Raw genomic sequence first — 23,122 nt, forward strand, 5'->3', positions numbered from 1 at the left:
TTTGCTAGATTCAAATGAAGTCTCTAGATATACAAGATGGATATTGAAACACTGACTCTGGAAAAAAAAAAAATGAAAGAGAACCAGTTCTCAGATAAAGAAAATCTTGATCTTAGTTCAGCTATGCTCCCGAATATATTTTGTAAATTGTGTGATTATGTAAACTATAATGGAATTTGAAAAATGCATTCTGAAACAATTATTCTTAGTTTAGAAAGAGATGTGATGATATTGAAAATTATCAATGATTTGCCTTATAGAAACAATTCATTCCTTTTGTCTGGATCCTTTAGATTGGCACTTTCTTTTTTAAAAATTATAATTAATTGATTAATTTTGAGAGAGAGAGAGAGTGAGTTAAGGCGGCTGAGAGAAAGGGAGAGAGAATCTCAAGCAGACTCCCCACTGGGCACAGAGACCCACCCTGGACTCAGATCATGACCTGAGCTGAAACCAGGAGTTGGGTGCTCAGCCACCCAGGCACACCTAGACTAGTAGTTTTCTTACAGAACTTCCTGCAAAGATGGAAATTCTCTATATCTGAGCTGTACAATATGTTAACCACCAAGCGTACATGGTTATAAATTGTCAGTGTCTACATTGATGTTAGTTAGAGAACTAGTTAAAGGATGAATTCCATACATAAGATTCCACCCACTGCATATAATCCCACATAAATACAACACTTGAAACATCCTTTAAAAATATCTCCACAGATTTCAATGTGCCTTGTGAGAACTATATGTACATATTGGGTTATTGCCAGAATTATATGAACATATGGGACTCTTTCCTTCATTCTCTTCAGTCATGACTTTGAAGGGCACTTGGATCTCATCTCAACCACAGCACTTTTGGACAGAATGTACCCTTTTACAATAAACTATCTGGGGGTGACTAGATGGCTCAGTTGGGCTGCAGCATGGAGCCCAGTTAAGTAAAAATAAAATAAAATTAAATTAAATAAAGTAAAATATCTGAAGAATTTAAGGCTGCAATGAAACAATATAGCTTCTCTTTGATGTGAAACTATAAATTACGTCAGATATTTAAAAATATATACAATTACTGATTATTATGATATTAGTTTAATTATCTTTTTTTTTTTTTAACCCACATGTCTACATTAGGTCTCAATGAATTCTAAAGAAAGGAAACCTAAGTTTCAGTTGAGGAAGTGTGTGGCTCAAGCAGATGAACCCAGCAGTACATTCATGTGGAGGATCACAACGTATGGACGGGGAAGACTCCGTCATTCATCCATGGCTGCCTCACCTCAGTTAACCTCTTCTAAAGAAAATAGGAAAATGCGTACAACAGGGTACAATCCAGTGCCACCGTCTACAACAGCTATTATACATTCCCTCTGCACCTAGTTTTTAATTTATTCACACTCTGCTTAGATCTAGAACAAGGAAAGAATTTTTTTTTTTCTGTAAAAGGTCAACATAATAAGCTTTTTAGGTTTTGAGGACCATAAGGTCTCTCTTACAAATACTCACTTGTACTGTGTTCATGCCCACACAGCCATAGGCAATAAAGAGCTGGCCATAGTGATTTCTCAATAAACACTGCTACAAAACCAGATGTCAAGCTGGACTTGGTACGTGGCCACAGTCTGCTGACCCCTGGCATCCATCTCTGGCAGACTTGACACTTACTAATAATGTTCTCATGGCCAATTTGGAAAGATGACATCTTATTTTATGAGAATGTATGTACACGCCCTCCTTTTGCTCTAACAGTAACCATTTCCCCCAACCCAAGCATGGATGTGTCAGTGGGTTTGCTGGTCATAATGGACAAGGCCACCTTGCTTAAAACGAAGTCTTTGGACATCCCTCAAACTCCTACAAGAGCTCAAAGTGGTATCCAAAGCCTCCGAGGACAAGGGGATATACACCCACATTACAGTTGGTCTCGTTATAATTATCTGAGAACCGGTTGGAGGTTGAATGGGAATAGCTACACTGAAGTAGTGCCTTCCTGTTTAGAAAAGAAAAGAACAGATTTATCCGTTTAAGCCTAAGGGAAATGAGTACTCATTTTGGTGGGGCATTTAGAATATAATAATACAAAACACCATGAGAGGCCACGTCTGTTGGCTCTGTGACAGCAACGATCCTGTATAGTTAAGGCTTAGACAGTGTGGTGCCAAGGGTGGGGGGAGAAAGAGATAGAAAAAAAGAAGAGAAGAAGAGGAGGAGGGTGAGGAGGGAAAAGAGGAAGAAGAAGGAGCATGTGGTGGGGTAAATAAATAAATAAATAAATAGATCCTAAAAAAAGAAAAAAGAAAGAGGAGAGGGAGGGAGGAAGAAGGTGAAAGGAGATGGTAAATTAAGCATGCTTTGATCTCTGGGGCTTTGCTATCCCTAAAGGAATCCCCTCTCCCAGGACCAGTGCATCCCTACAGTCACTAAAGATGGTAGGTAACTAGCTCCCAGCTCACAGTTTTCAAATACAAGCCAACCAGCGTGAGATCCACACCCCAACCCTCCTCTATGGGCCTCTCACACTGGAGGGCACCACGCTCCTGTCCTACTCTCTCCAGGGCTAGGTACCCGATAACCAGAGGCAGCCCCTGTAGCCCAGAGCCCAAGGACATTATTCAAGCCAGTCAGTCCTATGCCTGCTCACCTGTTCCTTCCTGTGGAGGCCACAGTAAAGGCCCCTGTCCACGTTTTCCCTCCTCGTCTGCCTCCCGAAGGCCCTGGGGCTTCCCCGTGGCGCCCTCATGGTGTGGTGCATCCCCTCCTCTTGGGAACTGTGAGTCTCAAACTATTTGGTCCATGGCACTCATCTCCTGATCTTTTGAGTCTGCTGTACCTCAAGAGTTCTAGCAATACATTATATTATGAAAACGACATATATAATATATACACATTATGTTGTACATTATATAATAGTTTATGCTTAGGTGTATTTATCATACATGTGTTATAAACACATAATACTATAAATGTATTTATGTGTTTTTCATATAAATAGATGTATTATTTACATATACATAAAATTCAGAATATCGGGATACTAGAATACCTAAACCAAATTTTATATATTTATAAGCATATATGTAGACACAGAGCACACATATATGTAAATATAAATGTAATATATGTAAAGGTATATATGCGGTGTGTGTGTAATACATATATTTTTTTAAGATTTTATTTAAGTTCATTTAGTCAACATATAGTATATTATTAGTTTCACGGGTAGAATTTAGTGATTCATCAGTGTTATATAACATCCAATGCTCATTTCATCATGTGCCCTCTTCAATGTCCATCACCCAGTTACCCCATCCCCCTATCCTACCTCCCCTCCAGCGAGCCTCAGTTTGTTTCCCAGAGTTAAGCATGTCTTATGGTTTGTCTCCCTCTCTAATTTTGGCTTATTTTATTTATTTTTCCTTCTTTTCCCCTATATTTACATTTTGTTTCTTAAATTCTGCATATGAGTGAGACCATATGATAATTGTCTTTCTCTGATTGACTTATTTCAATTAGCATAACACCATCTACTTTTAACACATCATTGCAAATGGCAAGACTTCATTCTTCTTCTTCTTCTTTTTTTTTTTTTTTTTACTTCATTCTTCTTGATGGCTGAGTAAGAGTCCATTGTCTATACACATCACATCATCTTTATCCATTCATCTATCAATGGACATCTGGGCTCTTTCTGTAGTTTGGCCATTGGGGACATTGCTGCTGTTATATATTATAAGCTAACGAATGCCAGACCTTTATTTAATAAATATTCATGGGCTACCCACACATACTTGCCTCTGTGCATTTACTACAAGGTGCTTTGTTCTTATATCTTGGTTAAAATTAGTGAGACTTCCCCTTTAACCCAAAGATGACCATTCCCTGATGACTTTCTTCATGGGAAATCAATCCATCGTTTTGAGTGAAATAAAAAATGAAGATAATCGTGGAGAACATTCAAAGGAACATTCAAAGGAACAAAGGTAGGGTTTCCCTTGGTGCCTTAGCTAGAGCATCTATAAGTGCTTTGAGCCATTTGGAAAACTCAAGTTTTCAATCCAGGTGATGACTTTGGTGGTCTGCAGGGATTTGCAAGAACAGTGTCTGGTTGCAGAAGGAGGTACCATCAGGGACAACGGAGAGACAGAGCTGTGGGTTCAATGTCACAGCCAGGGAATGGTATGGATGCTCTGTCTGCATAGAAGTCACTGAGTTGCATTGCCCCAAGTAATTCCTTATTTTAAGCCTCTGACTGTCCCTTGGTGCATGAGTGTTAGACATATATTCTCTTATCTTAATAAAATAGAACTTCCCAGAGTAAGCCTCAGCCTTTGCAGGTTCTCGCTTTCCTTTGGTGGGACCTGTGAGATTTTGGAGTGCAGAGTGTTCTCTGCTGATGTTCAAAACAATAGCTCCTGGGATCCCTGGGTGGCGCAGCGGTTTGGCGCCTGCCTTTGGCCCAGGGTGCGATCCTGGAGACCCGGGATCGAGTCCCACGTCGGGCTCCCGGTGCATGGAGCCTGCTTCTCCCTCTGCCTGTCTCTCTTTCTCTCCCTCTCTCTGTGACTATCATAGATAAAAAAAAAAAAAAATTAAAAAAAAAAACAATAGCTCCTGAACTAGCAAGCAAGCAGAGGTATTGAGAAAGCTTTTGTCTCCATTTGCAATGCTGTTATTGCCATCTGCTTTTCTGATTTTTTTTTAGCCCACTGTATTATTTTACTGATGTGTCCATTGCCTTTTTCCCACATTTTCAATGAGATTTTCCAATGGGATAAGTTTCTGGCTTTGCTGGAAATGTATGCAGCTTTGTAGGAGATGGGGGAGAAATGGATAAGCCCATCTGAAACATGGAGCGAATAGAGTCTGTATCATAAGGACGAGAGATTATACTTATAGTGCTATTGACCCAGATGAAAGGAATATGATGCAGGTCTCATCAGGTCAAAGAAAATGACAAGAAACTCTTCTTCATAAATTCACTGTATTGGGATAATGCTACATCTAAAAACCAAGTGCAACACCTTCATCAAGCAGACTGGTATCACCAGCTTGTTTGCAAGTGTCCCCTGGAGATGAAAATGAATGAGTGCCAGTTTCATAGGCTCTCTGAGTGAGAGGAAAATTATGGTCATAATTTGCACAATGCTGTGATTTGCTCATAGAGATCTGCTCTGAAATTTAGAGCAGATAGAAGAGACAAAAGTAAAGCAACACATTATATTACCAGTAAGAAAATGCTTTTCAGGTCTACCAAAGAATGGGCACAGTGAAAAGATATTAAGCATGCCTGAATATACAAAATTAAGCTTTTATTTTGGTTTATAGACAGATGTATCAAGATCAGAAAAAAATGTCAATTATTCATTAATTCCCCATGGCATATATAAATGTGTGCATGCATTGTGACAGTCAGGATGACCTTATGCTTTATCAATCGGAATGTGTTTTCTCAGAGACTACCCATCCATGGTATCCCTACAACATCTGAGCAAGAAAGTAAGGATAGATCCAAGTATCCATCTATCGGAAGAATGGATACAGATGATGTGGTATATATACACAATGGAATATTACTCAGACATCAAAAATAATGACATCTTGCCATTTGCAATGATGTGGATGGAACTAGAGGGTATTACACTAAGCAAAATAAATCCATTGGAGAAGGATGAATACCATATGATTCCACTCGTGTGTAATTTAAGAAACTAACAAAACAAAGAAAAAACAGACCAAAACACCCCAGACTTTTAAATACAGAGAACAAAGTGATAGTTGCCAGAGGGGAGGTGGGTAAAGGAGTGGGTGAAATAAGAAGAGGATTATGGGGATGAAGGCGGGGACTCATTGTGATGAGCACTCAGTAATGTGTAGAATGGTTGAATCATTATATTGTGCACCTGAAATAAATACAATGCTGTCTATTAATTATACACAAATAAAAAAGCAGGAAGCAGATAGAATAAAACAGAAAGTCGGGGTAGGGCTTCATGTCATGCCTAACGTAGGAGCCAAATGTGAAATAAAAAGCACAGGGTTCTGTAGCTGTGACCCAAGTGCTTTGCACCATCCCACGCAGACTCTGTGTCTTGACAAGCATGGGGTAAACAGAGAATAAAAATCAAAGGTAGGGAAAAGAAAAGCCACCAGCCAGACAGGCGATAAGTCAGAGAGTGGAAATGAGGACCAAGATTTAAGCGTGAGGTGTAGAGATACAGGGACAGATACTCACCCAGACGAAGACTCAAGATACAGGTAAAAATAGACCGCACTCATTTCCTGGGGCTGCCGTAACAAATGGTCACAAACGGGGTAGCTGGCAGCAATAGAAACACATTCTGTCACATTGTGGAGTCTGTGTCTACACTGCAGATGTCTGGGCTGGGCTTCCTGGGAGCATCGGGAGACCATCCTTCCTTCCTTCTCTCCTAGTTTCCTTGGGCTCCCCGGTGCTTCCCTCCAATCTCTGCCTCTGCCACTACAAGTTCCCTGTGTCTCCTTTACCACATGGGAGTCTCCTCTCTGCATCTGTCTCTCCTCTTCCTGTAAAGACACCAGTCATCTTGGGTTCAGAACCTGCCCTACTACCTTATGACCTCACCTTTTGTGACCTCATTACACCTGCAAAGAGTCCATGTCCAAATAAGAGCAAAGTCTTAGGCAGTGGTGTTGAGGACACTGACTTTCAGGTTCAATGAACAATACGGACAGTGATCAAAACATGGTTTTAGAGATAGCAAGAGAGACAGACGTGAAGACTTGAGGTTTTTGCACACAGGATGAACGCAGAGCACCATGCCCGCGTTACAGGGAAACCCAGAAATCAAGTATAAACAACACTGAGCAAAAAAGAAATACCGATCTTCCTACTTTGATGGTAAAATGTCCTCATGCGATAATCTTTTCAGGTTATCCATGAAAACATGCACAATGGCATTGGCTTCTCTTTATTGCACTTCTTTCCGTGTCCATCTTCCAGCTGTTAACGTAGCCAGTTCCCTACACAAGACAAAGGCGCCTACTCTGCCATTTGCTCCTTCCTCTTGAGCTACGAGCAGCGATTTGTGTACTCCATGCTGAATGGTTATGTGACCTCCTGCTGGCACCTGATAGCTCATCAATAACTTGTTAGGAAGCGAAAATGACTACGTTGGAGAAGGCAGAGATGTTCATTTCATCCTCCGGCACTTATGAGAATGGCCTCTTTAGGATGTAATCCAGTATAAGGTACATAAGGAATCGAGGCATACGAGACCAGGATGCATATTTGTTAATTATCAGGTGCAAAAAAAAAAAAAAAGAAAGAAAGAAAGCAAGAGGTGGTAGACGTATATTTGTATATTTTTCTTTGACGATCTATAAAAACATGCAAAAGATACCAAACCAATGAATCTTGCTGAGAAAAAGGCTGAACGAGTGCAAATACCAAAAAAAATCCTGAAGAAAGCTCACAAGTTTGGGAAAGTTCTCTGCACCTTAAAGCTTCAAGTCACAGAAGCCAGACCTTTCTCTCTCCCCATCTGAGGGATTTTTTTTTTTTCAATAATGTGACTCAGGCATGACAGTTTGACAATTGCCACAATGGTTTGTGGTCAAGCGTGCCCCCAGCATCCCACCCACTCTCTCAATCCTATCTCCGAGGACAGTCCACTAACCACCTGTATTGAACGAGTTTCTAGTTTCAGCAACCACTCTGCCACCAACGGAACTGATAAGCCATCGGAGGGTGAACGGCTTCTGATGACATAGAAACACCTGCTGTACCCAAGTCCTTATCTGCTTTGCAATGACAACTTCTCGGTGTGCGAACTCTCCAATAAAACACATCGTGGGCCCAAGTCCTGGAATAAAATGCAACACGCCTCACAGAGAGAAGGAAACGTGTCAGAAGGCTGACAAGATCACCCCTCCATGTGGAAATTGAAGTTGAATTAGATACGAAATAAAGGGAACGGCGCCCGGCTGGCTCAGTGGGTGGCACCTGTGACTCTCAATCTCCAGGTCAGGACTTACAACCTCACATTGGGTGTAGAGCTTACTTAAAAATATTTTTTAAAAAAGGCAGGGGACACTGATACTAAATGAGCCCAACAATAGAAGCAGGAGTCTTCTCTTGCCTACTACAGTTTGTAATAATTTATATTTTTTCTAGCTATGCCATTCTATGTTCTGGATTTCTTCTGGCAGGAGATGAGGAGGAGGAACTTAGCCATGAAATTGAGAAAAAGTGAATAGTTTTAGAGATGGAAAATTATAGTGGTTTTACCAAAATCAGTAGCCTCGTATGGAAAACAGGTCTAGGCTCTGAAATTAGATTTTATTTCTATTATGCCACCTAATTCAGATTCTGGAAATCCACAATAACAAAAGACCATACTAGTCTGTGTAGAGCCTTCAAAAGAAATTTAAAAAAATTGGAAAACTCTTATTTTCAAATAATTACTAAGGAAAAAAAGTCAAACTGAAATTTATATTTTGATATTTTGTGTAATAGTGTACATTCCTACAGAAAGAATCATATATTCTACAATAGTTGGCCTATTTTAACAAGAGTGTCAATCAACTGGCAAATATTTGATGGTGTGTATACATCACTGTACATCATCAAAAACATTGGAATCCAAAACCACTGAAAAAATTTAGTTTTTAAAGTCTGCATTTTTTGAGGATCAATATGTTGTCCGTAATTTCAATTTCTAGAGTGTAAAATTAAAAAAAATGGTAGCCTCAAAGAATAACCATCAACCAAAGGGATGATGGTAGTCTCAACTCTCAGTCTTAAGATGGTACGTTCTTGGGATCTAATGTCCAGCACGATGACTATAGGTACTTTGTCCCTGCAGAGGAAATTTAAAAAGCGTTGTTCATGCAAAAGAAACTTTAAAAATTTTCGTAAAATGAAAAGGTCAGCTCTCCATAAATAAGTTGTGAGTAGTTTTATAGCTTTGGGAGTTTAATTTTGCACAGTAAAAATGTATCATGAACTGCAATTCTACATATTAGGAAGTATTACATATAGTACGACACCACCAGATATTTGTACTTGGGGTACGCCACGTGATTTCAGGTTGATTGATCCTCAAGAGAAGATCGAGTTACAGTATCTGCTCCTGTAGCTGGCAGCTTCGTGTACAGGTGTGCCCACCTGCCCCAATGTGTGGTGGAGTTCTACGAGAATGCAGTGTCAGCCCTGGGGTCATGATACTTGGATAACTGTCAAAATTCTATTGAATTTCAGGTTATTTTATAGAATATCTTCCACACAAAAGTCCATCTTGCATATTTCTGTTCAAGCTAGAGGCCAAAAGTACTATAGGCAACTCGTCCATTTCTCATTAAGGAAAAAAAAAATTGATATTTTTCAATAGCAGAACTTATGCCAGGCAGAAGCAAACTGCCCTTTATAGGAAGGACTGCTTTATTTGAGCTTTTAAGTGAAGCATAAAAATATCGGCTGTACCTTTCATCTTTATAATGCTGTGGAATTTACATAGTGCTTTTCATGCATTTTCTCTTTTTATTCTTGCAGTTCAAAAAAATTGAGAGGAGGATAAGCATTATTAGCTCATTTTATAGAGAAGGAAATGTAGCCTCAGATCATTACGTGACTTGCACAAGATCTGCCAGTTGGAAGGCAGTACGGAGACCTAGAATCCAGGTGTTCTGAGGCAGGTATTATCCCTATTAATCTTTGGTCCCACTGACAAAACAAATGCCCAGGTGCATCCCCTATGTTGCACGGGCTTCTTGGGCAGAAGTCCTGAATCTGAACTCTTGATATCTCACCTATCCCATGACGTTGGGTGAACATTCCCACTGTCTAGAACTCTCTGATGCCATGGGACTACTGGAGTGCTCCGTGCAGAGAACCGCATCGTAGTGTGCAAGAACACAACACATAGCATAGAATTTTCATCAGAGAGAGAAATTTCTCCTGGTTCGTGGCTTTTCCCCTCTGTCCCCATCATTGGTATCTCTTGGATCTCCTGGAACCTATAAACACGTGGCTTGAAAATAACCACAGCAGGAGAAAATCACAGCCACTGAAAATCAGGATTGAGAAACGCCATGTGTTCTGAAAATATGAGAAAGTGCCAAAACCATGAGTGGGACAACGTTCTAACCATAGAGTTGTTTGAGAGAAACCAAGTTGTAATTATTCTGACCCAAGGTTTCAACCCACTGGCCGGTACACCTAAGAGCTTTTTGTAGGAGATGAATCTCTCCTCTAAATAAAGAACGAGTGTCAAAAATCAACTGAGAAAGTTTGTAAAGCCACACACATATCTGCATGGTCTTTCTTCCCATCTCACGTGTACCAGGAGGGCAGCATAGAAGAAATTACATTAGGGAGGAGAAATTTATGTACTTAAAATATCGAAAACATCCAATTTTCCTTCCTTTTCCTTGGAGTGTTTAAAAATGATTTCTTGTACTGATTGATCCCACGCAGTAGATAATTCTTTCAGAAGAAGGGTCCCAACAGTTTTAGATAAGAATAGAGTTATTCTGGAAAAATATGTGCAGGAGGTAATTTAAAATATTGTACAGAAAGTAGGAATAAAATTGCAAGTGTGCAGAATGTTCATAGTTTGCAGCCTTGAATACTGATGTTTCCAGTAAGAGAGACTGCGTGGGGATGGGGTATAAAGGGGAGGAGGCGGTGCAGACCCACAAAGAAGCCCACTGGAGGAAAAGCAGCATTCACAAATGCAGTCCAAGCCAATCACAGCCATGACATTTCTGGGAAGAAGAGAGCTACTATCTGAAATCAAAGACAAGAAGTGGAGGAGACAGACGACAAGCCTTGGCCAAAGGAAATCACTGCTGGACTCCATGAATGCATTTTTACGGAGGTGTTTGGGAAGACACTGCTGGCTACAATGTTCAAAAAGAAGGAAGTGATGATGAAGCCATGAACTGCTGCAGGATGCAGAGGGACCGGGGCAGGTTGGTTTGGGATGCACAGCATAGTACCTTCCGCCAGGGCAACCTGTTCACAACGGAGCCCCAAAGAAAGGACAGCGAGGAGAACATGGTGGTGGCTTTCCTCTGGTGTCCCCGTTGGGGGGGGATACGATGAAAAGCACAAGTGTCGTTGGCTTTAGAAGGAAGAGTATTTCCGTTCTCCTTTTCTTTCTTTTCTACGTGTTATTGTGAACTTCTGTTGAGCCACTGCCTCTTGCTCTTTGGGCAGCTTCTATGATTGACCTATTTATTGGCATTAAATGAAAAAGCTTTGACCATAAAACCAAGGCTTGCCTAGAACTCTGAATAATGAGATCAAATGTACAAGCCTACTTATTCTTTCTCCCCCCAACCTCACTGTGTGTGTGTGTGTGTGTGTGTGTGTGTGGGTGGGTGGGTGGGTTGGTGGGTGTGCATGTGGCTAACCAGCAAGATTTATGCAAGGTGAACCAGGGTTTGTTTTGAAGGATAATATAGGAATTGTTTTCTTGAAAATAAAGCTGAATAGAACAATGGTAATACACAGTTTCATTCTCTGCTTAAAAATGCAGTCACGTTCCAATAAGCTATTCTTTTCCTAGTATTTTTTTTTTTTTTGCTTTGACAGTCTATTGGCCATTTTTCTACTTATTAGCACTTCCATCAGAAGGAAGGAAAAGGAGATGAAACTATAATATGTCAATTTCAGACACAGAGTCTTATATTAGGCCCAACACCACTGTGAAGTGTCTAGACAATTCTTGCTCCCCTGGGAGGGTTCAAAGCCGCCAGCCCTACAAAAGCTGTGTCCCTACTAAACAGTGGAGGATTGCAGCAAACACACTCCATCCTCCTTAATTCTCCTGTGTGATGATCACATTTCACACTTCACCCAAACAGATGCTAGGAGACAATTAGACTAGGTGGGTTGGAAGTAAAGATATTAAGAGATTGTTATCTGCTAATATGAAAATTGCCTTAACAACATTCAGAATAGACAGATTTACTTCATATGAGTTTCGGTTTGAACATAAATAAATTATGGTTGTTCTCCTTTCTTTCAGTTAATGCTGACTGAAAATTCTTAAAGAAACAATTAATATAAGCCAGAATGAATTGATTCTTGCTTTGGATAACTTGTATTGATTTTACAGCCATTCCATTTCCCTAGTGAGTTAAATTTTTAAAGAATCCACATGTCTCAGTATTTATAGTCGATCTAGAATTATCACAACCTAAAACTGGCATCTACTGTGTATTCAACTAATATTCAGCAAGGGAGCCAAGAATACTCATGGGGAAAAGATAGTCTTTTTAATACCTGGTGTTGAGGTAATTGAACGTTCACATGCAAAAGAATGAAGCTGGACTCCTAGCTTACACAAAATTTAACTAGATATGGGCTAAAGATCTAAATATAAAACCTGAAACCAAACAATTCTTAAAAGAAAGAATAGGAGGGGCACCTGGGTGGCTCAGTGGTTGAGCATCAGGTCCTGGGCTCAGGTCGTGATCCCAGGGTCTTGGGATCGAGTCCCACATCGGGCTCCCTATGGGGACTCTGCTTCTCCCTCTGCCTATGTCTCTGCCTTCTGTGTGTCTCATGAATAAATAAATAAAATCTTTTTTTAAAAAAAGAATAGGAGAAAAGCTCCCTGGCATAGGCCTTGGCAATGATTTTCTGAATATGTCACCAAAAGCATAAGCAATAAAAGTAGAAATAAACAAATGAGTCTACGTCACTTGAAAAGGCTTCAGTACAGCAAAAGATCAACAAAACGAAAACGTACCCTAAGTAATGGAAGGAAATATTTGCAAATCATATATCTGATAAATATTATCTACAATTTATAAGGAACTCCTACAACTCAACAGCAAACAAAACAAAAAAACCCAATAACCCAAAAGATCTGAACAGACACTTTTGCAAAGCAGACTTGCAAATGGCCAATAGGTACTGGCAAGGTGCTCCACACCACTCATCATCAGGGAAAAACAGATTAAAAGCACCGTGAGACATGGTCTGACACCTGTTAGGATGACTACTATCAAGATACAAGAGTTAACAGGTATTGCTGAGGATGGGGAGAAAGGGGACCCCTGGTGAACTGTTGGTGGGGATGCAAACTGGTGCGGCTGCTCTGAAGAACAGTATGGAGGTTCCTCAAATAGTTAAAGATTGAACTACCATGTGATCCAGCAATTCCACTTGTGGGTATATATCCACAGTAAATGAAATCATTACGTTGAAGACATACCTGCAACCTTGTGTTCACTAAAGCATTATTTATAAAAGTCAAGACGTGGAAACAACCTAAGTGTCCACTGTGGGAGAAATGGATTAAGAGACAGTGATGTGTGTGGGTAGTTTGGACATAAAATGGGTAGTTTGGACATAGAAATATGCCATGTGAGGCAATATGGATGAAGCTTGATGGCATATGCTAAATGATATGAAATAGACAAAGACAGATATTGCATGATCTGACTTCCAGGTGGAATCTAAAAACAAAGAAGCAAAAAAAATCACAGAAACAGTAAACTGGTAGTTGCCAAGGGTTGGGGTGGGGGAAAGGGATGATGGTAGTCAAAAAGTCTCAACTCTCAGTCTTAAGATGGTACGTTCTTGGGATCTAATGTCCAGCACGATGACTATAGTTTATCAACAATGAATTGTCTACTTGCCAGTTGCTGAGACAATAGATCTTAAGAGTTCTCTCTACACATAATAATAGTTAAGTACCAGGCGATAGATGTGTTGACTAACCTTATCATGGCAGCAATACATACATATATCAGATCTTCACATTTTACACCTTAAATGTACACAATTATACCAAATTAGATGTTACGTATATGTCAATTATATCTCAATAATGCTGGGAAAAAATTAGAAATTAAAAAGTGGCATCTAGTGTCCCTGTCCTATGTTTTGTGTGTGCGTGTGTGTGTGACTCAAGCTTTAGTGTCACGTCTTAATTAATATGCAAATGACACTAAACTTTAAGAAGTGTTGCCGTTCATGAGAGTGAAAGTAGGGATTTTGCTTTTAAACAGGTTATTTTACAAGTTTTTTTTTTTTTAAAATAACAAAGTAAAATTGTGCTAAAATTCCAAAAAGCACATAATTTCCTCAGGGCACCACCTTAATCTCCAGTGATAGTTCTATTCAAAGTGTCCTAATGCACATTTATTGAAAACGATTTGGCTTTGAGACATTTTCCATTAGCGCTAATATGGGTAATCACGCTTCTTCAGTACAAAGTATTTTATACAGACATTGTGAAAGAGCTGAAGGTCAACATGATACTAGAGATCCATCTTCTAAGTGGCAAAATTTCACGTTGGGCTTGTCAGCAAAGAAAGCTGGGGTAACACTCTTAAGAGTAGTGCCAAAAAGATTGGGTCAAAGAGATGGTTTGGATTCATAGAATGAACCATTCCTACTTCCAATTCAATGAAAAAGCCATATTTGAAACACCTTGGGAAGCTTACAATTGTACATAGGATGAGAAATCCCTAAGTTAGATGCAGAGTAATGGAAATTTACAAGAATAAAGAAAATGGAAAATTTGATAATGATAATGTTAAAAGTTTCGGGAAATAGTCAATAGAAGTAGTAGCAGATTAGAACTTTTTATGGCATAGGGTTCTATGGAACCCTTTAATTCTAAATAATGTTTTCGACTACTACCCCAAGACCGAGAGTTGCAAGGTCTACTGACTGAGCCAGCCAGATGCCCTTAACTCTATTACTTTTGATGGCAGAAATGCACGCTTTTTTCTCATGCTCATTTCCGTATACTCAAGTAGGCTTGAAATTTTATTCTATTTTATTTGAAAAGATTTTATTTTTAAGTAATCTCTACACCCAATGTGGGGCTGGAAGTCACAATCTCAACATCAAGAGTTGCACGTTCCACAGACTGAGCCAGCTGGGCACCCCAGGGCCTGAATTTTTAAATAGTTACCTTTCAGAGCGTCATAGCCAAGAGCGTCAATCTGTGCAGAGTCACACTGAGTAATTTATTTAGCTGTTTTATGCCAGAAACTACGCTAAGTCATTAATCCTGCTGAATGGTGGAAATGCCGTAAGGAAGCATTCTAACCTAAGTTGGATTTTCCAAGCAAAATCCAAAAATACAATAACACATAGGCAGTGCTTCAATTAGAGATGAATTAATAAAGATTAAAATGTAAAAAAGGGCCTAAATGAGGATAAAACATAATGAAAATGCCTAGTATTGGTTCTTTGGTTAAAAACACAGTGTGCAGATAGAGTGTTTAATATGATAGTCTTTAAAAGGGGGGAGAGAGCCCAAATATATAAAGTGAGAACGGGTGATAGGAATCACAGCAATGAAGGAATTTAAGGAATCAAAAGCAGCTTGTTTGATCCACTTGGTGCAAATGCATTTGAGGACTCCAATGACATGGGTGATTTTCTATACGTACACATTTTTTTTTCTCCCCAGAAGACATAAGAACTGGAAACTAATTATAAAATCCCAGAGAGACCAGACCTCATTCCCTGCCTCACCCACTCTCCTGTCAAACACAGCATTTCCAGATGGCTTTACAGTTTTTTTTTTCTTTGAAAATAAGATTTACTTGCGAATATTTACGCTGGTTGAGAACATAGAAAAGGAGAAATAGTTCCAAATTTTCATTATGAAGCGAAGAAAGCACCGATAATGAACTCCAAGAAACACAGCACAAACAACAACGCACAGATAGGAAAATCTCCAACAGCTACCGAATAGAATCCAGCTGAGGTTTCAAGAAAAATTCGCTGTGGTGACTTGACGTTGATTTTGAGGATAAATGTGGATTTCTGTTATTAGTCAACTTATTATATTAAATGTACTAATATAATCACCATCTATATCAATCATCTCCATAAGAAATGAAAGGCACTGAATGAAAGTTAATGTTTGTCCTTCATTGAAAAAAAAAGCAAGACAGAAACAGATGTGTATTATTTTATTTATTTTATTTTATTTATTTTATTACTTTGATTTAATTTAATTTGATTTGATTTAATTTGATTTAATTTAATTTTATTTTATTTTATTTCATTTTATTTTATTTTATTTTATTTTATTTTATTTTATTTTATTTTATTTTATTTTATTTTATTTTATTTTATTTTATTTTATAAGGTTTTATTTACTTATGTGGAAGACAGAGACCAAGCATGAGAGAGAGCATGAACAGAGGGGACTGTAGAGAGAGAAGCAGACTACCCATTGAGCCGGGAGTCCAATGTGGGGCTCAACTCCAGGACCCCGGGACCTTGACCTGAGCTGAAGGCAGATCCTTAACTGACTAAGCCACTCAGGTGCCCCGAATGTGTGTGTGTGCATATATATATATTGTTTATGCATGATGTTGATGAGCATCATGTTCATCTATATGCTATACGCAAATAGATAAAAACACAAAGGGCATCCATATTTGAAGGAAAGAGGTGATTTTTATGATCATTGCAGATTTTTGATCACATAAGAAAACCCAAGAATGTCAAGACATGACAGCAAATAGCAAGGTTAGGAAGCTAGAATAATGCATAGAATACATATTCTATAAATTTTGAGAAAAGGATTAGAAACTATAACAGTAGGAAGAATTTATAGCAGCTCTGAAACAATATATATTTGACAAGAACTAGCAAGGCTCATGAATCTATTCTGAAATGTTCTTGAGGTCAGCATAACTGTAATACTAAACCCTAAGAAAACAATCAAAAGGAAGAAAATTGGAGTCCAGTCTTCTGACAATCCTTCTTACTGATGCAGAATTTATAAAATTATGTGTAATTATAATACATAGTGAGATGTATTCTGTGATAGAATTTATATATACATTATATATATATATATTCCAGTGATAAAGGGAAACATCACATAATACAACATTTTAAAGTAGGATTAATTTAAGGAATACAAGCATACAAAGGTGATTAAAATTTGAGTCATTTAAAGTAAACAACCATAATAAAAGAAACAGGAAAATACATATGTGACATTTCCAGAAATGCAGAAAAATGCATTTTAAAAGGATGAAAGATATTAACTATAATTAATAAAATGTATCTGCATCATGACATTCGAAGGGACCTTCCCTAAACATATAATAGATTTCAACTTTAGAAAAAGAGACCACAGGGGCAGCCCCGGTGGCTCAGTGGTTTAGCGCCTGCCTTTGGCCCAGGGTGTGATCCTGGGGTCCCTGGATTGAGTCCTGTGTTGGGCTCCCTGTGTGGAGCCTGCTTCTCCCTCTGCCTGGGTCTCTGCCTCTCTCTCTGTCTCTCTCTCTCTGTCTCTCATGAATAAATCAATAAAATCTTAAAAAAAAAAAGAGAGACCACAATACATCAAACAGCATATTTTGGGGCTGAAATGGGGAAAGAGTCCCCTGAGATTGGGAATGAGACTCGTGTGGCTGACATTCTCAGGTCTTTCCACTGCGCAGCAGGAGTACTGGGCAGCACATGCAGAACAGTAAAGATAAATGCAAATAATATGATTGGAAAAGGAGAGTCAAGGCTTTGTGAGTTTAAAATCCAAATAAAAAATCTACAACAAAGCTATTAGAATTAGTAACTTCACCGGTTAATAAAGAAAACACAGATAACATCCATCGTGCCTACCAACCATGCCAGTAAAAAAAGAAAAAAAAAAAAGAAAAAAGAAACTATCCTTTAAGGATATGGTAATGTTTCCAATGGCACATTCACAATAGTGTCTTCCCATAGTCGTGCCAGACACGCACAGAGAAGAGTGAGGACAGGCCCATCATTGGGGGGATATATCGTGTTTGCAGATGGGAGTAGTGTCTATCGTAAAGGTGTTAGTGGTTCCAAAAGTGCTCTGAGGAGTCAAGGTGATGTGTGTCTGTGTGTGTTGAAAAGAGAAAGAAGGAGGTGAAGAAGTAGGAGGAGGAAAGAAAATGATGGAGAGTAGGAGGAGGAGCGGGGAGGAACAGGAGGAAGACAGACTAGAGATGGAGATCCAAACACCATCAGCCACACTTCTCACGTGGACTGATTGACAACACTCATCAAAGAGCCCGGACCCATGACCCCCAGCAGGCTCTAAGCAAGTGTGTTCAATGACCAGAGAACACCGTAAGCTAGAGTCTTCCTAAATTACTCCATCTGGAAACGGGGTCGTTGCCACAGAACTAATTTAGACGAGGTCATGTGGGAGTAGAGTGGGGCCCTGATATGCCCGGTGTCCTTCTAGAAAGGGGAGATGCAGACACTTGGGCAGGGGGAATGTCACTTGCAGATGAAGACTGGTGTGTGTTAGCGAAGTCATGGTGGACCTGGCCAGGAAACCCCCAGAAGCTACGGGAAAGGCATGGAACAGATGGAACATGGAACATGGAACATGGAACACATGTCACAAGGGCCCAGGCCCACCAGCCCCCAGGACCATCGGAGTACAAACTTTTCATTATTTGATCCCATTCAGTCTGTGGGACTCTATGACGACTGCCATCAGGAAGGAGCACACTTGCTTTTAGCCAACGCTTGGCCTGGACAACCAATCTCCATGCTTTGTAATGGCTTTATGATGAGTATCTCGTCTTTCCCTTCCCTCTTTCCACTGATGGGTGGGCGACCCGAGGATTAAATTTTCCAAGTGGAAGACTTCTACGTGATATGACGGTTCTCCAGAATCTCTGAATCATCTTCCCTTCCCTGAAGCATTACAAATATTTGAAGGAGAATCATCGTAATCATAATCATAATAAAAAAAAAAAAGGCTGAGAAGGGCATTGGCTAACTGCAAATACCCCTTACTTCAATTTTCTTATAATGTCTATACTTTGGCTTACAATACAGAGTGAACTGATCCTACAGTGAACCCAACTTTGTCAAACTTGTGTTTCTACAAGTCTCCCGCTTTACTTATGGAATATAAAGTAGTGATAAAGACAATAACAGATTTATTGAAGACTGCCATGGATTTTTCCATGATCGCATGGAACAGTAGAGTATCGTCTGTATTCATTTTGAATATATATATATGGAAATCGTCGACACCACGTTATTTCAAACATATGTGTCCCCGTTTCCTCCAATGCATCTTGGTGTATAGAACCAAGGCTGGTGGAGAGGTGGCTTTTCTTCTCCTCCTCTGGGGTTTGTCACCATGTGTCCTTGAGAGGCAACGAGGAAGAAATGGATTAATTAATACCGTAGGGAAGTTCTCTTTCCTATTCAGTAAACCGCATAGTATCCTGGAGAAATGCATCTTTACAGGCAAGAGAGTTTCCAATTAAAATGAAACTTTTGTGACACAGAAAAGTGAAATAGAAATGACAAAGCATACGCAAGTTTTATTTACAATATGTATGGCTTAACACCATTTACGCTGAGTCTCTACGAATTGACTACCATTTGGGGTAAAATTAACAGCATTGGATTTGCAACAGAAAAAGAAAGATGTGGTTTGTTACATTTTTTTGTAGGAGTGCAATACATGACAGAAATATGAATACAGACACTAATGAGCAAGTGATAGATATATTTCATTATTACCATACGTGTCTATTTTATAAAATATGATGTGCTCTCGGTTCACAAATGGCAAATACACATAAAACAATCCTAAAGACTAAATAATGCAACTGGCTCAAATTGATCTATGTGACTGTCCTAGAATTCCATTAAAGAAAGATTAAGGGATTTTTCCATGAAAGGTATAAAATAAGAAATGAAAGTCTGAACGATTTCAGGAAAAAAAAATCAAGCCTTCGTACAAAGACATGATTCTGAATGAAATATGAATGAAATGCATCAGTTTGGATCTTCTCAATAAATAGCTTGGGAAGGCAAGATAAACTCAACCTTTTACTGAGAAACGATAAGGTTATGGAAGGGAAAACCTCCTGTCTAGTATTCATAGACTCAATCTGACTCATTTTCCATGGTTTCACTGAAATAATTAAAAAGAAAATCAGAAGAAGGAGGTATCTAGAGACTTCCTTTCATCACATCCATGCATTTAAAGTGAAGATTTCCAATTTAAAAGTAAAAACAACTGGGCATCCCGGGTGGCTCAGCGGTTTAGTGCCGCCTTCAGCCCAGGGCGTGATCCTGGGGACTCTGGATGGAGTCCCACGTCGGGCTCCCTGCATGGAGCCTACTTCTCCCTCTGCCTGGGTCTCTGCCTCTCTCTCTCTCTCTCATGAGTAAATAAATAAAAAATCTTAAAAAAAAAAAAAAGTAAAAACAACCAAAGCCTTGTTCATTCAGATAATTGCTGATTTTTGTCTAAATTTTAGGAAAAACAACAACAACGACAACAGAGGGAAGACCCAAAGATCCACGTGAATACAGTTCTTTGGATGTATACATTTCAGATGACGGGAAGTTGTCTCCAATGGAGCTCATTATGGGAGGAATAGATGAGAAAAATAAAGTGAGCTCTTTCCCCTTCACATTTTTACTTTGGTCTAACGCTTATTTTGTCTTCACAGAAATGGATATGATAAAAGCAATACATGCTAAGGTGGGTTTCTTTAAAGAATAAATTGTAAAATTTATGATGTAACAGGGGCACACAGAGCATTGTGATGTATTTCGACTTACCTAGATACCTCACTACTCAGCGGACTCTCCCTCGTACCCACTTACCCCTTGGGATATTGGTGTCGTGTAAGAAGCTCACATTATTCAATGTATTTAATGAAGTCATGGGGTCCCAAGACCTTTGGAAAGTTATTTTCTGAGATCTACTGGATTTCTGTGAAACCGTGTGGCTGAAATCATAGTCCCATGAAGTTCTGATTTTGGAAAAGGATAGAGAGAGATCAGGAAGGTAGGAGATTGACAGAACCTATAAATTTGCTAAGAGAGCGCCCTGGCTTGATTTTGATAAATTGTATTCAAATAAGAGATGTACAGAATCGATAAGAGTGTCGTGTTAATCCACGGGTCAACTCTACAATATGGACGGACGTAATTATCTAGCTCCATATGGTGGTTGGTTCTCTGCCAACCTGAATGTAAATTCTGGGAACAGTGGTGTCAAGTTTTTCATGTATGGATAAGTTCCCAATTTTTAAAAATCCATCCTGATTCCCACGCCCCCGACCCCCATTTTTTTCCTCTCTCCCTCATGCCTTCTCTCACATAAACCAGCTACAAGATAACATCTTCCAACTCAACGGTGTTTGACCTCCTGACTGCCAGATTGTCTACACCTTAGATCACAGTCAGTCAAATCTTATAGGGACACTGTTCATGTACGCCATGGTTATAGCCAAACATAGTGACCACATTAGAGTTTGAAGTCAGAGTCAGGGGGACACCACATTATCCAGGTGGGGTGGTGGCCAACGTGCTGAGCCAAGTGTCAGGTTGGGCTTGGGAGACTACATTAAGAAAATACTATGAAGGTCTTTGTCTATCAAATTATGATATTTATCTTTCTTCCTTTTGAGTAGTGGAAGCATGTAATTGGTTCTATGTCATGACTAGGTCATGCCTCCAAATCTGTGTAGATGCTATCCCGAAAGGAGAGATTGGTGGCCATCGAACTGTCCTGTGGACTATGACACGTGCCCAGGCAAGTGGCGGCAGGGCCCTATGGTGGAGTGGAGACATCTGGTTGAATCGGGAAGGGTGAACTCACGGCTTTAATTCCCACCACTCAAGAGACTCAGTCCAACAGCTGGAGGAAAGAAGAGCTTGTAGTAAACACGGTTCTATGAAGCAAGTAGAAGGGGAAGTCACCAGCAGGTGCGAAGCCTCACACACTTCTGGATGATGGAAGGCAGGTGGGAACATACTGAACCACTGAACAACTTAGAGAAAGGTACAGCCCAGAGGGTCCTTGGAAGATGTGCCCGAAGAGGTTCTGATGTCACGTGCCATCGGAGGCTGGCAGTGAAGTCATAATTTGATGGGCCAAACATGGCTGTTTATGTAAAAATATGGTACGTTTTGTAAAATGATCACTATCAAGCAATAGAAACACTGTGATTTCTATTTAAAAATTGTCCCCTTGGGATCCCTGGGTGGCTCAGCGGTTTAGAGCCACCTTCGGCCTGGGGTGTGATCCTGGAGACCCGGGATTGAGTCCCATGTCGGGCTCCCTGCATGGAGCCTGCTTCTTCCTTGGCCTGTGTCTCTGCCTCTCTCTCTCTCTGTCTCTGTCTCTGTGTATCATGAATAAATAAATAAAATATTTTTAAAAAATTGTCCCCTTGGGGCACCTGGGTGGCTCAGGTGGTTAAGCATCTGTCTTTGGCTCAGGTCATGATCAGGGTCTTGGGATGGAGCCTCATGTTGGGCTCTCCACTCAGTGGACAGTCTACCTCTCCCTCTCCTTCTGTCCCTTTCTCCCGGGTCACGATTTCCCTGTGTGTCTCAAAAAATAAATAAAATCTTTTAAAAAAACAAATGCATAAAATAAAGAATAAAAATTGTGCCCTAAAGTGCCTAATGCAATCTATACTGATAGCCAGTCGAAGACTACACTCATATGTTTTTCTTTGAGTCGTTTTGAAAATTTATTTTTGGATGATAATTTTTTTCCCAAATATTTTGCCTTATTGCTGCACACAAATGTGCCCTGACTAAAGCCATAGAATTTTTATTAATATAAATGTTAATGTAAATTAGTTATTTATGTAGAATTCACTTATTCACATAAGAATTTCAATATATAGAATTTTATTTTTCTGCCTTGTTTTCTTTTTTTTTTTCTGCCTTGTTTTCACGAATGTTTTATCTTTGTTGGTGGTGTTATCTGGCCAGTGGGGACTTTCATTGCATTAGTTTCTTACACATCCACTTTTTACACAAATAAATAAAATAGTTTGAGTTTCGATTAATGTATACACCTGTGTAACCGACATCCCTGTCAAAATAAAGGGTGTTTCTATCACCTCAGATGCTACAAGACAAAAGCTATGTTACATTTCCCATATGATTCAAACCAAAATTGTATTAATTTCCCTTGTGATTCCTTATCTAATCCATGGGTAGTTTTCTGAAGGTGAAGGCAACAAAAAATGATATGACGTGTCATTCATATTTTAACCTTACTACATCCTAATAGAGTAAGACTTTGTGTATCTTGGGTTATATAAAATATTCTGGTCTTTTTTCCCCTAAATTTTAAGTAATCTCTACACCTAACATGGGGCTTGAGCTCAGG

The 23,122-nt window shown here is 39.4% G+C and overlaps 1 protein-coding gene and 1 long non-coding RNA gene across 7 annotated transcripts in view; one reads left to right on the forward strand and one right to left on the reverse strand.

Moving 5' to 3' along the window:
• LOC112652290 (uncharacterized) overlaps positions 1–23,122 on the reverse strand; it is a 64,206-nt gene that overhangs the window by 35,656 nt on the left and 5,428 nt on the right. For 4 of the 6 annotated variants that reach the window (XR_007409403.1, XR_007409402.1, XM_035711461.2 and 1 more), the window contains exon 1: positions 6,229–6,572. The exons of the other annotated variants lie outside the window; for them this stretch is intronic. Coding sequence is in view for 2 of the 4 variants with exons in the window: in XM_035711461.2 (XP_035567354.1) it covers positions 6,229–6,524 (296 nt within the window). In the remaining 2 variants the exon portion in view is untranslated. Of the gene's footprint in view, positions 1–6,228; positions 6,573–23,122 lie in introns of those variants that run through there. 6 annotated transcript variants of the gene reach the window in all.
• Positions 18,365–20,404, forward strand: LOC112652300 (uncharacterized). The gene is made up of 2 exons (XR_003131346.3): positions 18,365–18,509; positions 20,241–20,404. It is a non-coding gene; the product is annotated as an uncharacterized LOC112652300 (long non-coding RNA).

This window comes from Canis lupus, chromosome X, assembly GCF_003254725.2.
Source record: "Canis lupus dingo isolate Sandy chromosome X, ASM325472v2, whole genome shotgun sequence".
In the NCBI taxonomy this organism is placed as follows: domain Eukaryota; kingdom Metazoa; phylum Chordata; class Mammalia; order Carnivora; family Canidae; genus Canis; species Canis lupus.